At 36.2% G+C, this 14,495-nt stretch overlaps 1 protein-coding gene across 1 annotated transcript in view; it reads right to left on the bottom strand.

The window, feature by feature from the left end:
- Positions 1-13,130, bottom strand: part of LOC145992460 (tRNA (uracil-5-)-methyltransferase homolog A-like) — a 30,658-nt gene extending 17,528 nt beyond the window's left edge. Inside the window, exons 1-4 of the mRNA XM_083128843.1 lie at positions 13,080-13,130; positions 5,721-6,109; positions 2,570-2,743; positions 1,297-1,458 (exon numbers count right to left, since the gene is read on the bottom strand). Coding sequence (XP_082984969.1) covers positions 1,297-1,458; positions 2,570-2,743; positions 5,721-6,083 — 699 coding nt within the window. The 5' untranslated portion in view covers positions 6,084-6,109; positions 13,080-13,130. The remainder of the gene's footprint in view (positions 1-1,296; positions 1,459-2,569; positions 2,744-5,720; positions 6,110-13,079) is intronic.
- Between the last annotated feature and the right edge of the window lie 1,365 nt (positions 13,131-14,495).

Here is a 14,495-nt window from a genome sequence, read left to right as displayed (position 1 = left end):
ATGGTTTTTGTTCTCCAAAATGGCTACTGTTAGCCTAACAATGGTTGGTTCTTTATAAATAAAGCATTTCTAACCCTCCCATGAGTGACAACTGGTCAGTAAACATGAACCATGATCCTAATTGGGGTTGGAGGGTATAACTTTCTGGGAGAATAGCTCTCACAAGCTTTCCTTGATGCCAACCTAATGGCCCTTGTACTTAGGTTGGCTTGTGGTTATTTGTGTGTGGGCATGTATGCCCAATGCTGATTGGTCATAGAATGACCAATGTGAAATGTGTATTCTTGCAAATATACAATTTACTAATACTGATTTTCATCTGATGAAATACAAAATGGCAGACATTCATGAGAATATAAACTAGTCATCCACCTCCTCAGTAAATTACTCTGAGTTTTAGGGAGGAAACATAGCAAAAGTGAACAACAAAGAAAACAAAGAACATCTCCACAAGACCTAGACAAAGGTCTAATCTTCTATGGGAACATGTTGTACAGAAATAGCCACAGTCGAAGAAACTTTTTGTCCTGGTAAAGATCTGACCCCCCTCATTTCTCCCAACAGATGGACAGCAGGGGAATGTAGCTTGGGGTTACATTTTCAGCATTGTCACAATATTTGTGTTTCAGCTGCCCCATAACGTTTCCTGAGCTTCCTGCACAAAAGCAAATTCTTCAACCCGAACTATCCTTTCAACATGGATGTCCTTGGAAGACTTAGCACCATAGGTGGGACATGTGGTGGCCTCAAACACTTTACAAGAATGAAAGTAAAGAACTGAACAGAATGGCTAGAAATTGTTGAGCAAGCCAAACCTCTTCAAGGATTCTAGCAGTGACAGAATAACTTGAGTTATGCTTTAGAAATTGAAACAATTAAGAGATTTCTTTTAACAAAATAAGTGTACAATAATTCTAGCTTGGTTTGAGTCCACTTTATGCACAGGAAGGCTAAACCGAGATTGAACCTACACTTTAAAGCGGTATCCAAATCACTTGTGTCTACACTGGGTATCGAACATGGGACTCCTTGATTACCAGGCAACAAAGTTACCACAATGCCATCAGGGAGGCCCAATTCCAGCTTGGTAATAAAAAAAATATTACAAAAATAAAAAACCACAGAACTTCCAGATCAGTAACATTAATGGCAATTTTACTGATAACTCAATATGCCTTTCTCAGCCAATACCAGCAAAGTAGCAATCTGTAAATAAGACCCTGGAGTAATATTCAAAATAAGTAATCCATCAGTGCCAGATTTTCTCATTCATCCTGCATAATACCAAATACTTGCCTGTTCTTCATATGGGATATTGCACCATGGAGTTGACACTGCCTGCAGCCTTTTCTCCATAGGAACTGGTGGCTCTGTAGATTCTGCAGCTTTGGCAACATCTGATTCTGAACGCATTTCCTGTCGCTTCCTTACAAGAGGATCTGGGGCTGGCTTTGCAGGCTGGTTGGAAGTAGAAAGAAAGCAGCATGAAAATATATATGAATTCTCTCAAGAAAGACCACATTTCAATGTACTTTGCTTTCTTTTCCATTTCGACTGAAGAAAACACTCATGAGACCCATTAAAATATTCAGTGTTTCTGAATGAATGAAGTCAAACTTTGCTACATTTTTTAAACATCATATACATCACATTTTCATTAATGTCTTTCATACACTCAGGCTACGTCATCGCATTCAAGTTTCTTTTCACTTCTTAGTAGACACAAGTAAATACTTCACAATTATATGAAATCCTTCATTATGAATATTTTAATCTGTCTGCATGTCTAGAACCTTACATCATACATGTAAATATCATACACCATTATGATCAAGCCATGCATCTGATATTTGTTAAAAGTAGCAATGTTTAAGTAACGCATGTGGTCTTTTTCTACTGAAGTACAGTTATAGATAATTAACAGTTTTATACCTCATTAGTGTTTAAAATCTTTGCATTTATAATACTAATATTTAGGGATAGGATTTTTATGGCCTAAAAATCACCAAAATATGCAAAATAAAATATGCTCTTATGACCTAAAATTTTACAAAATATGCACTATAATTTGAAAAATATGCCCTTATAACTGGACTGTTTCAAACATTAATATCTAAATGCTGAGATATTTTCACATATTTACTATTTTTAGTTCACTTTATGGGCCCTGAGTTGCAATGCACAATGAATACTTTCTCTAAATTTTCAAATACAAACAAACAAAAAAAAAAATTGCTACAGTTCCCCCCACCAAAAAAAAACCTCTCGAGTAAACATGGACGTAAGAACGAATTCACTTAAAAAATGACTGTATATTTCTTGAAAATGTAAAAATATGCTGAATATGACTGGAAATCCATCAAAATATGCTATATCATGCAAAAATGGCCAAATATGCCAAAAGATGCGCTTAAAAAGCACATTCATTTAATTAGTTTCTTCATAATATAAATTTCTATATATTTAGGGAACACATCACCCTTACCAAAAAAAATGCTAAGTCATGAAAATCCTAGCCAATATTTAATAATTTTCAATATTAATAACTGTTAAAAGGATTCTCATTTACCTCAGCTGAAAGTGCCACCTTGTTTTTCCACATGTATCCATTCAATGTCTTTAGGGCATTGTCCTTATCTTCTTCATTCCTGAAATTGGCATAAACAATAGGACGTTGCTTCGAAAACTGGGGAACTTTTATCTTGCTTGCACCAAGTTTCGCTTTGAGCAACTTCTTCAGCTCCTGAAAATCACATACATATTGAAATGCTCAATTCTCAACATAAGAACATAAGGGCAGAAAATCAGGTGAAACCATGGCTGGCTTAGTAGCTCAGCTGGTAGAGAAACAGCACATTATACCAGAGACCTGGTTGAGGCTGCATTTAGAGTTACCAGATTGCTGTAAGGGAAATGTAGGACACAACACATCCTCAATAAATAATACATATTTCTATAGAACATGACAGAAAGTAGTTGAAAAATGACACTTTTCAGTTTTAAGAAAAATGAATTCTCAATGAATTTTTAAATGCAAAATTTCAAAACTTGCAAACTAATCAATGCACCTCTTACTGCATGATTTAAGTGGTGCTTTTCAGAGGAGATAATTTTTATCAAAATTTCAAGTTTAGTGAAACTACCTAGGTATATTTATGTTAGAGTGGACAGTCAAACTCTTTGAAATTATAGGGACCAGACTTTATGAAAAAATCATTTCTCTCGTGAGTCTGTTGTCCTATTGGTAATGAAAGTACTCTCTCAACATTTGAATTATGACCTGTTATGGCAAACAAATATTCAGCAATTACCGTAATTTAAAATGGTTTCAGAAGTTTTATCTTGCGTAGTTTTTAGTTCAATAACAGGGTGTCTACCAAAATAACACATTCAGAAATCTTGACTTTTTCTGGACTTTTCTAGACCTAGTTTTCCATTTTTTTAACGTTTATTTATTCGACCCCTACATAGAAAGTTGAAAATGAGTAATTAAGAAAATAAATATTTACTTAATGAAAACCCCTACCAAAGTGGTCGCGGTGGCTCAGTCGGTAATGCATCTGACTACCATGCTCAAGGTCCCGGGTTCGATCCCTGGCCAGTTCAAATCCGGGAACTTTTCTAACGTTGGAAGCGGCCCCTGCGCCCACCCAGCGTCGAATGACATTTGTACCTGGGGGAAACCCTGGGGGGTAAAGGCGGTCAGGGGCATGATGCTGATCACATCACCCCCCCTCATGACCGGATCAAGAAAGTGCAGGGTGTTACCCCCACACCCCCTATAGGCCTTCATGGCGTGGTGCTAAGCACAGGGGAGCACTTTACCTTTTTTTTTTTTTACCTTAAAGGGCGAGTTAAGATGAAAACTGAAGCTGAATTTAAGAAGAGAATTAGATCTGCTTTCTCGTGTTAATGCATCCAGAACTCTGTTTGGCAGACAAGCGAGGCTTTTGCATCTGGACTCACAGCCAGTGTAATCTTAAGTGGAGCTTGTCCCTATATGGGGACTGTCCCTTCATCCATCTTATCTCACCACCATTCATCCTTATCTTCATGATTAGCCAAAGCGACAGAAAAAACTTAAGTAAAATAAACTAAATCAACCAATCAATAGCAAAAATTCTTGACCACAAGAATAATTTATTGCCTTTTTATTGACTTCTTGACCTACGTGTTCATTTCATGACTTCCATGACTTTCTTGACTGGCAGACACCCTGAATAACTTTGTTCTCTATACCCCTGCTTTACAATCAAATTATATTGAATACTGAATAAGAATGGGCAACACCTTGTTCCATCAGTATAAACTCTAAGGCAAGAAATTTTGCTCAGGCAATGAACAGTGATGTTATCAGAAAGTGGTCCCAAAACTTTGTTCATTAATTGCTTCCGTTCTCCAGTTTGTTTAATAGCAGGACAAACTTTTTCTTTTTGTGCAATGACTGAATCAAAATAAATTTCATTGTGACGCTCAAAATGTAGGACATTTATGATATTTTTTAAATTCCTCCCGGATGCTGGACATAAGGCTAAAATGTAGGACATGTCCAGGAAAAACCGGACGTCTGGTAACCCTAGCTGCATATCTTGCTGGAATTTCTAAGTCAAGATAATATAGTTACAAATGATACTTCCTTTGTTCTGTATACATAAATTCACAAGAACATGCATAGAGAAAAACACATATGGTTTTCTAAAGTCGTTTAGTTAAGAAATTAATTAACTAGCTAAATAAACCTAGTGCCAGTGTCCTTCAATTTTTTCCCCTAAACCATGCTGAGTAAACCAACACACACTAACAATGGTTAGTAAAAATAGATATTTTGAACTCAGCTGGGAAATAGTGCATAGTTCAAGTTGTTGCTCCTTACCAAAAGTCAATAGGGGAAGAACGGTGTCTGCTACACTAAGCAAGTGGTCTTCCACTAGCAATGTTTCCGTTTAAGGGTGAGGAATAAAGATAAAAACAGTGATGAAGTTAAAAAATTGAATATTTAAAAGGCAGGGGTTTCCCTCACCTCTCATTGCATTATGTAACAATCAAATTGCTCATATGAATTAAGGATTTGACATATTACAGCTGTATTTGAACTGCAAGAAGTTTCTGAAGTCACTGTTAAAATTACAGAGGGACATAATGTGTCCAGGTGGGCATTTAAAAGGTGGGAATGTGTGGGAAAAATGAGATGGAAATGCAAGTGCAAGCATACCATTAATAATACACAATATAATAAATAAAAAGTGAACCTCTTATTTTCCAATTCCCGGAAAATAAACTCCCAGTTAACCGTACAATAAAAGACAACAGTCAGTTGCTCACCGGAAAATACATTCATGCAGTGCCAAAACTGAGGGGGGCAAAAGTGGTGAAAAGTGGGGGGTGCAACTGCCCCCTAATTGCCGCCACTGCATTCATGGAATGGAAAATCATTCTGCATGATAGATGCTGTAAGAAATCTCTACATTCCTTCAGCATATGCTTTTGAGCATGTACAGAATTAATTCATATAGAAAATGCATGTGTGAAAAGCCTTGAAAGAGTTCCAGCATGAGTAAAATTACATTTTTTAAAAAACACAAGATGTAGAATAGAGGAAAAAAACAAAATAATGATGGACATTTGCGTACAGTTATCTTTGCTGTCAAATGTACACACAAATAGAAATTACATTCATTTAATGCTACTAGAATTTGCAAATTATTTCTTTTCATACTTACTGCCATTCCTACATGCTTCGGAAATCCTCTGATGATAATCTTGAAAGTTTCAGATGTAAATTCCTGACGATGGATGTAGGCATAAGGATTATTCCTATCATCTACTTTACTACACACATCAGTGCATGTATCGGAACATGACTTCCTCTCTTCCACTTGTGCTTCGCTCTTCAAACACACTGAACTTTCTTCTTTGATATTCTCAAGTACCTTATGCTTCTCATCTTCACTTATTTCCTTATTTACAGGAACTTCTTGCACATCCTGTTCCTTTTCCAATTTTATCCTTTTTGCACTGCCAACTTGCATGTCATCAACTTCATTTACATGTCTCCCTGGAGATGTATTTTCACACTCGGCCATGACTGGTATTGCTGAAGAGCATGTGTCTGGAATTGTATAAAATATTGTATAATCCATCAATTTGCTCTTATCAAAAATATTAGCTTAGAATATTCAAACTTGGCATGCATGTTGAGCCATCTCTTAGGAACTTAATGGAATTAATTAATTGTTACTATCACTGAGTGGCATCTAGAGAAAAATCATAGGGATGCCACACTTGGTATCTACCAGTGAGTTTCATCATCCATGCTACCTTATGGTACCCGATGAATTATTTAGTTCTGACAGAGGCACATGATCTAATGATCTCTTAAAAATACAGAATTCATTTAATGTTTTTAATGGTATTGGTCAATATAGACAAGTTGGTTTTTACTAATCCAACATTTCTATAGATTGAAATGTAGTGTAAAATTCTACATGATGGTATATTTTTCATGAATATATGATTCATCCATACAGCCTTTGTAGAGTATATGTCTAAATACAGTCATCTGGTCACATACAATAAATAAGGAAGTGAATGAATCATTTACAAATAGATACATGCAATCAGGTGGTGGACGTACTGTTTGACCAGCGATCCGAGAGCTCTCGAGTTTACTGCGCATGCCCGAAGTAGCAGAGTCCAGTCGTAAATTGGGGAAGTTTGCGGAGTCGCTTCTCTGAAACGCGAGCGTCACGTGGGGAAAGAGAGCAATATTGCCAACCGGAGAATATTGACACAAGATATTGGAAGTGCTCTGGCTGTGGAGAGGCAGGCGTCTTTGCAAAAGCTGAAGTCTTGAACGTAGCGCCAGTTCGGCATCTTTGACCCAACCCCAGAGGAAGCCGACCGGCCCCGTATCTGCTTTCGAGCTACCACCATGGGCGTCGTATATTTTTCTGCACAACGTCATTCAAATATTTCTGTTTTTCTGTATGCTTATGTGTTGCACATCATCTTTACAAACATTTCACTTGCGTCATGTGTTTATTTTGTTGCAATGAAATTTTCTTCTTTCTGTTTTATTTCTTGCAAAAATCTTGGAGGATGCGACCCCCCGACCCTCATTCTAACGATGCCCCTATAAGTGAAACGGCAATTCTTTACCCTACTATCCTTCTATTTTAAATTGTAAGAATGACAAACGGCATGGTTGTGATACAAAACAAGTCCTTGTCACAATCCTTCTGTGCATGTCTCTCAGTTTTCGTTACTTATGTGGATAAGTATCCTCGCAAATTGGTAACACTGTTCAACGTGCAACCGCGAATGGCGTTCTCGTGCCTGCCTTCCCCTCACGGACTTCCCCTTTTTCTTTGCACTTTGCCAACTGGAGCTCTCGTATCGCTGGTCAAACAGTACTTAGGGATGTTGTTTTAATGTCAAGAGCCTTAAAACCTGACCTGCCTAAACTAACAATGAAAGTATCTATGTTCTTCTTAAAGGTTCGCATAACCACTTTTTATAGATGCAAAATAATCTAACACAGTTATTTTTAGTGGTTATTATTTTATTTTATCTGCGACGTTTCGTTCTGGTCTTCCAGAATTTTCTCAAGCTACACTAAGATATACACACAAAAACACAACCTCACTTCTAAGGAATGAATGGTTGTCCTATGTATATCTTAGTGTAGCTTGAGAAAGTTCTGGGAAACCAGAACGAAATGTCGCAGATAAAATAAAATAATAACCGTGTTAGATTATTTTGCATCTAACAATTAAAGTATTGGGGGATGTAATACCAGGGTGTGAAATCATTGAAGACTAGTGGGGGAGAGGAAGATTTTTATCTATCTATCCACACACACAAACATTACTATGATATACACGGTAAAAATTTACTATCCTTCGGACACCTCTAATTTTTTCGTTTCGTCAATTTTTGACATTCGTACTTATGTATCTGCTTCGCGGAACATTCCTGAAGGTGTAGAACATCTAGAAATTGCAAAATAAGCGAAAATAAGGCGTTAGTTTTTGGAATGGAAACTGTCGATTTTCGCAATTTTTTTTTGTTTCACAATCAAATATATATATATATTCCTGATACTACCACGACACCAAATTTTAACTATGTTTGCCTAACCTAACCACGTGCCAATGGTTCGTGGGGCTAGCATCAATGGTTCGCGGGGCTAGCGTCAATGGTTCGTGGGGCTAGCGTCAATGGTTCGCAATTATTTCCAATTTCTAGATCCTGATATTAACACGACACCAAATTTTAACTATGTTTCCTAACCTAACAGAACTAACCTATCCACGTGCCAATGGTTCGTGGGGCTAGCTATTCTCCGTCGGAGAATTAATTTTCAACAAACAACATGAATTTCAGCTATGAAACATTCCATCATCACACAAAACACCTTCCCGATGTTCGACAATGCTACAGGAACTTATTACGGTAAGTAGTTTCTTCTGTAAAAATAAATAAATGTGTCCGAAGGATAGTAAACTAGTACCAATTCCTGTACTACTGGTTAAAGATGTCAATGAATTACAAGAAAGTTGAAATGGTTTCTAATATATTAGTTTTTGCTTTACACTAATATAAATCAATTAGATTTCATAGTTACTTTTGTCTTGCATTCTTGTATTACTTTTATTGTTCATATATTGTTACTGGTGTAGATCTGTTAACAGGGGCGAAACTAGGCTAGGAAAGCTGGGCTCCCGAGGTAAAAGGGCCCCGAAAGGCTGAAATACTGTAATGGATTTTCCTTGCCTTATCCTTTTGTCACACTGGCCCATTGCAGGCACCTCATATCGATGTGAGAAAACCGAGGCTGGTGGTTTCATATAGGTGCACATCTACAGTAACTATGTCATCATTTCCCACTATGCTAAGCAAGTAACACTTAGGGAGGGTTCTTGTTATAACAAACAAAATATAAGCAATTACTTTTAATTTCAAATAAACTATACTAAGAATAATACCGAAAACACACACAAATTAGTGTAGTTGTGAGTATTGAATGCATTCTCTCTCAAGAGATCATATTAAAATTTCAGTAACCACCAAACGTCTCTAATTCCCTTATTTTCATATTTTTCACATTGATACTTACGTATTCTGCATTCCTAAGGGTTCTTCAAGTTCGCGTTTCATTTTTTGCACGCAAATAATCTCAAATTTCGAAATATCGAGTATTTTTATTTTGTTCGCTTTCGCTTGCGTTACACGCGATATGGCGGAGAAATCTTGACTAGCGTAGTCCATGATCAGTGGTTATGCAGTGTTGCAACCTTCTTCATAGAAAAATACCTACTTTCGTGTTACTGATTTTGTATTTTTTTTCCAGGTTCGAAAATCCCACGAACCATGCACGGATAGACCCACGAACCATTCATAAATAGCCCCACGAACTATGCACGGCAAGATTAGGTTAGGTTCTGTTAGGTTAGGCAAACATAGTTAAATTTGTTTTTACAAAATTAGAATTTTTTTTTCGGGTTCGGAAACCCCACGAACCATGCACGGATAGCCCCACGAACCATTCATGGATAGCCCCATGAACTATTCATAAATAGCCCCACAAACCATTCACGGATAGCCCCACGAACCATTCACGGATAGCCCCACGAACCATTCACAAATAGCCCCACGAACCATTCATAAATAGCCACATGAACCATTCATATATAGCCCCACAAACCATTCATAAATAGCCCCACGAACCATTCATAAATAGCCCCACAAACCATTCATAAATAGGCCCACGAACCATTGACGGATAGCCCCACGAACCATTCACGGATAGCCCCATGAACCATTCATAAATAGCCCTACGAACCATTCATAAATAGCCTTAGAGATACTGGGCGAAAGGGGGGTTAACCCCCATCAACCCTCACATTGAGCACACCACTGATCCTGTGCACGTCATGTTGTCGCAAGTTCGTAATCAGAAATGATGAACAGTAACTCACGTTTATTACTTTCTAGAACTGTTACACAGTTATAAAACTGCGTATTTGGAAACACTGACCAGTTGTTACGTCATGAAACGCTCGAAAATATTTGGTTCACGTAGTAGACGGACATCAAGGGAACAGATTTCGTGCATCGGAGTGACATTAATGTCGAAAATTACATGATTTACCGGCAAAAAAAATTTCAACGAGGTGAAAAAAACTTCCAAGACCTTCCTGAAGTATAAATAAACCCCTTTCGGTAAGTACTTTCTCCTGTAAAATTGAAGAAATACGTTTTGGGGATACGAAAATTTTACCACCTAATTGATTTATATTAACATAAAGCACAAACTAAACAGACATTTACCAATTACACACATCTATTACTCCTATCGATAATTTCACTTCTAATTTGGTTTCATAAGTGTTCAGTATTTCGTGTTCGATTTACTTTATTTTATAATACATTCATGAAACGATAGGCAACGTCCCATCTGCTGCTGTTGTGGAATATTCTGTTCGGTGCTCTAATCGCTTGCGCGCAGACGTACTTTATTTCACAATAACATATCTCCGCGTCAACGAGCTAAAACCAACTCAAAAGATTCATAAACCATTCAAAATATTTATCTTTCTCGAGAGGGTACAGAGGATCAAGGGCTATACCTAATCTGTGATAATAATAATAATAATAATAATAATTTTTATTTCCGTAAACCTGCAATACATAGGTATGGAAAACGTCAAGGATTACATGTGCATTATTGAGAGTTTTTCTACAAATAGTTTAAGATACATGATTGTTAAGAATATGATATATCCTTAAAAAGTTACATAAAAATTATCATACACAAAAGGAGATATTACTGAACAGAATTTCATACATGAGGGCATATATGTTACAACTAATACAAAAGAAGTATATATATATATAAAATGAGTAAATATGGTGTAGTTACATATGAAAAAAAATTAGAGGTAGCCTATCATTAGTTAATTTCTAGACTTGGATTTTCCAAAAATTCAGTTAGACTATACAGTGCTTTGTTTAGTAAATAGTCTTTTATAGCTAATGTTTGTTTAATTTGGGGTGTGAGTATTTTAATATTGTTTGGGAGATTATTATAGTACCATATTCCAGAATTCAATGGTGTGTTTTTTGATAACTGCAGTCTGTTTTGTTTTAGATGATAGTCATTTTTGCTTCTAGTGTTGTGGTCATGTATTTGGTAATTTTTGGTCACTAGACCAGTATTTAAAACATATAAGATGACTTTGTATATGTATAGAGAGAAAACAGTCATTATTCGTTGCTCTTTAAAAGTTTCTTTACAGGAAGTTCTATAACCTAATTTAAACATAATTCTCAATGCCCTTTTTTGAAGTCTTAGTATTCTGGAGATTTTAATATGAGAAGCTCTACCCCATGCTACAATACCATATTCAATATGAGGGTAAATAAGTCCATAATAGATAGTTTTATTGATTTCAGTTACGTTATAATGTGCTAGCTGTTTCAAAAGATAAAGATTTGTGGCTAGTTTACTACATATATTGTTAATCTGCTCGTCCCATGTTAAATCATTGTCTATGATAACACCCAATAATTTGGTAGAATATTCTCCTTCTATTTCTATATTATCAATGAAGGTAGTTTGTGGGACATTTTTGTTGTTTTTACTTGGATTAAAGGTCATAAATTTAGTTTTATTATTGTTAATAGTTAGTTTATTTAGGTTTAGATATTGAATTATTTCGTTAGTTTTTACAAAAGTATTAATTTCAAGATTGGTAATATCTTTGTCATTAATCAAAACTGTTGTATCATCTGCATAAGTAATTACTCTCGTATCTTGATATTCAGGGATGTCATTAATGTATAAGATGAATAGCAATGGTCCTAAAATTGATCCCTGAGGAACACCACTAATAATACTTCTCGTGTTAGAGGTGAAATCCGTGAGAGTGCCACGTATATTAAAACGTATTTGTGTATATTGCATTCTTTCCTGTAGATATGTCTGTATTAATAAATGTGGAATCCCTCTTATTCCATAGCTATAGAGTTTGTCCATCAGAATTTTATGGTTTACTCTATCAAGTGCCTTAGAGAGGTCAAGGAATACTGCATTAACAATTTCATGATTTTCCAAGGATTCAGATATGTAATTAATCATTTGAGCAAGAGCTGTATTTATAGATTTACCTGAGAGAAATCCATGCTGGCATTTATTTAATACATTGAATTTGTTACAAAAATTGAGTATATTTTTAGATATAATTTTTTCAAGAATCTTTGAGAATGTAGAAGTAAGTGAAATAGGTCTATAGTTCTCAATATTATTTTTATTTCCCTTTTTATGAATAGGTACAACTTTGTTAGTTTTCAATATTCTAGGAAAGATTCCAGTTCTGATTGAGGAATTCACTGCATAAAGCAATGGTTTCTCAAAAAATTGTGAACAGGTCTTTACTAAATCATGTGACCATTCATCTGGACCATAAGTCCTCTTATTTTTTATTCCTCTTATGACTTCATTAAGTTCGCTTATTGTTAACTCAGAAATAAGTAAACTATTTATAACATGTTTATGTGTTGGATTCAGAGTTGTGTCATTATCATTAACAACATTGTGATTTGTATTAGGCAGATCGGCAAAATATTTGTTGAATGTGTTGCATATTAGTTCTGGTTCAGTTATTTCTTCATCATTAATTATAATTTTTATGTTATCCTTATATTTTATGGTTGCTTTTCGCCGTTTATTTATAATACTCCAAATTGTTTTTTGTTTATTAGTAGCATTCACAATTTCATTACATATTTTCTTTGAATTATGTTCCTTGATGGATTTTCTGTATAATTTCCTTAGTTCTTTATATTTATTTTGATACTTGATATCTTTGTGGGTTACGAACTTAGTATATTCATCATTCATCAAGGGTACCCCCTCTCCTTCATAATTAATTTAAACTATGAACTAATTCAGAATATAGAGAATTAATCGACGGACATGTTTTTCATAACTACGAGGATATCGGAAGGTGGCGAAAAACTAAGTTAAACCAAAATGCCCCTGATTATTATTAACTGTAATATTTTACCAAAATTACCTAACTTTTCTCTCAGCGCGGAAAGCAATTACTGCAAGCATACAAAATGACCCCTACTGGAGTACATTATAAAATCCATGTGTTTCTTATCGATTATAACGGTAGAGGGTGAATAATAGCATACTGAAGCAAAAAGATAATACATGGACTTATACAAGTAATAACGTTAGCATCTTATCTCATAAAATAAACAATTTGAACATTTATTTCGAGGAATTGCAATAACAAGGGACGAATTAATTACTGTTATCGTTTTTGCAATTGCTTGGAGATCTCAATACTTGTCCCACACCGAGGAAGGACATCAATCTCTCTAAATAAATCATGATCATTGAATTACCTCTTTAATTAATTTTAAAAAATCTGCTCCATAGCATTTGACAGGATATTGTTGTCCTACGCCAGAAGGGTCACGAACGAGACGAGGCAATGATTGCGCTAGAGGAGAGAGGAGGGGCTGGGGGCGGACTCTCAGACAAAACGCCCTACATCAGTGGTCTAATGTATAGTGGAACCACGAGCAAAACAACCTGCGCAGACCCGCGACGCCTGTGGGCGGTACTCCCGCGAGTAGAGGAGGGGGAGAGTGGACCATGCTTCCTTATGGCCCGAGGTGGAGGGAAGAAGGGAAAGCTGCGCGGGGACTTTCCGTCCCAAGGTTTTTTTCCTTGTGGTCGATCTGGGCGTTTAACCATAGGTTTAACTGTCACGCAGGAAACTCGGGTTCGATTCCTGGAGTGGGTGGTGTAAGGTCGGAATTTATCCAGCCTTGTCCCTGCATAAAGCGGCTCTGAGGTTTACCCAGCCTCACATCAGAGGGGGGTAAAGGCGGTCGGAGCGTGGTGCTGATACATCATCATGGCACGGTTCACTTTAGCCGGATCCCCAATTAAGAATTATTATATGGTAGTGTTTGCTACTACGCTACTACATCATTTCAAGCATTCCCATTGACTGGTAGATTTTTGGGGTAGTAAATAATCTGCGGTGGACGAAATGTATTTTTATTAAGATTTCGTTGTAAGGGTGTTGCGAGCGGGCATGGTGCGGGACAGATATTTTGGTCGGACGGGAAATGTCTGGATTTAAGAAAAATTCTCGTCCCGACCAAAACGTCTCTGTCACGCACATCCCTACTACGAACTAGGATCTAAAAAGATGAAAAATATTTACAGATTTTTCATGTGTGAATGAAATGAAGTGAAAAACAAAAGTGATTTTTTTTTGCTGTACAAATTATATGGTCGTTGACTGTATGTACGCATACGCAAGTCAACAAGCTTGGCAGTAGTTCCCTCTACCCAAAAATGCGTGCGGTTACGATTAGCCAATGCTATGACGCTCCTACTGAAGTTCACAAAATTATTTACGGATTAATGACATAGCATGATATAGACTATTAATTAATTTTAAAAT

The sequence above is a fragment of the Lepisma saccharinum genome, chromosome 9, assembly GCF_977018435.1.
Source record: "Lepisma saccharinum chromosome 9, izLepSacc3.1, whole genome shotgun sequence".
Taxonomy (NCBI): domain Eukaryota; kingdom Metazoa; phylum Arthropoda; class Insecta; order Zygentoma; family Lepismatidae; genus Lepisma; species Lepisma saccharinum.
The sequence above is the reverse complement of the archived record's forward strand: the minus strand, read 5'-3'. Positions and strand labels throughout refer to the sequence as shown.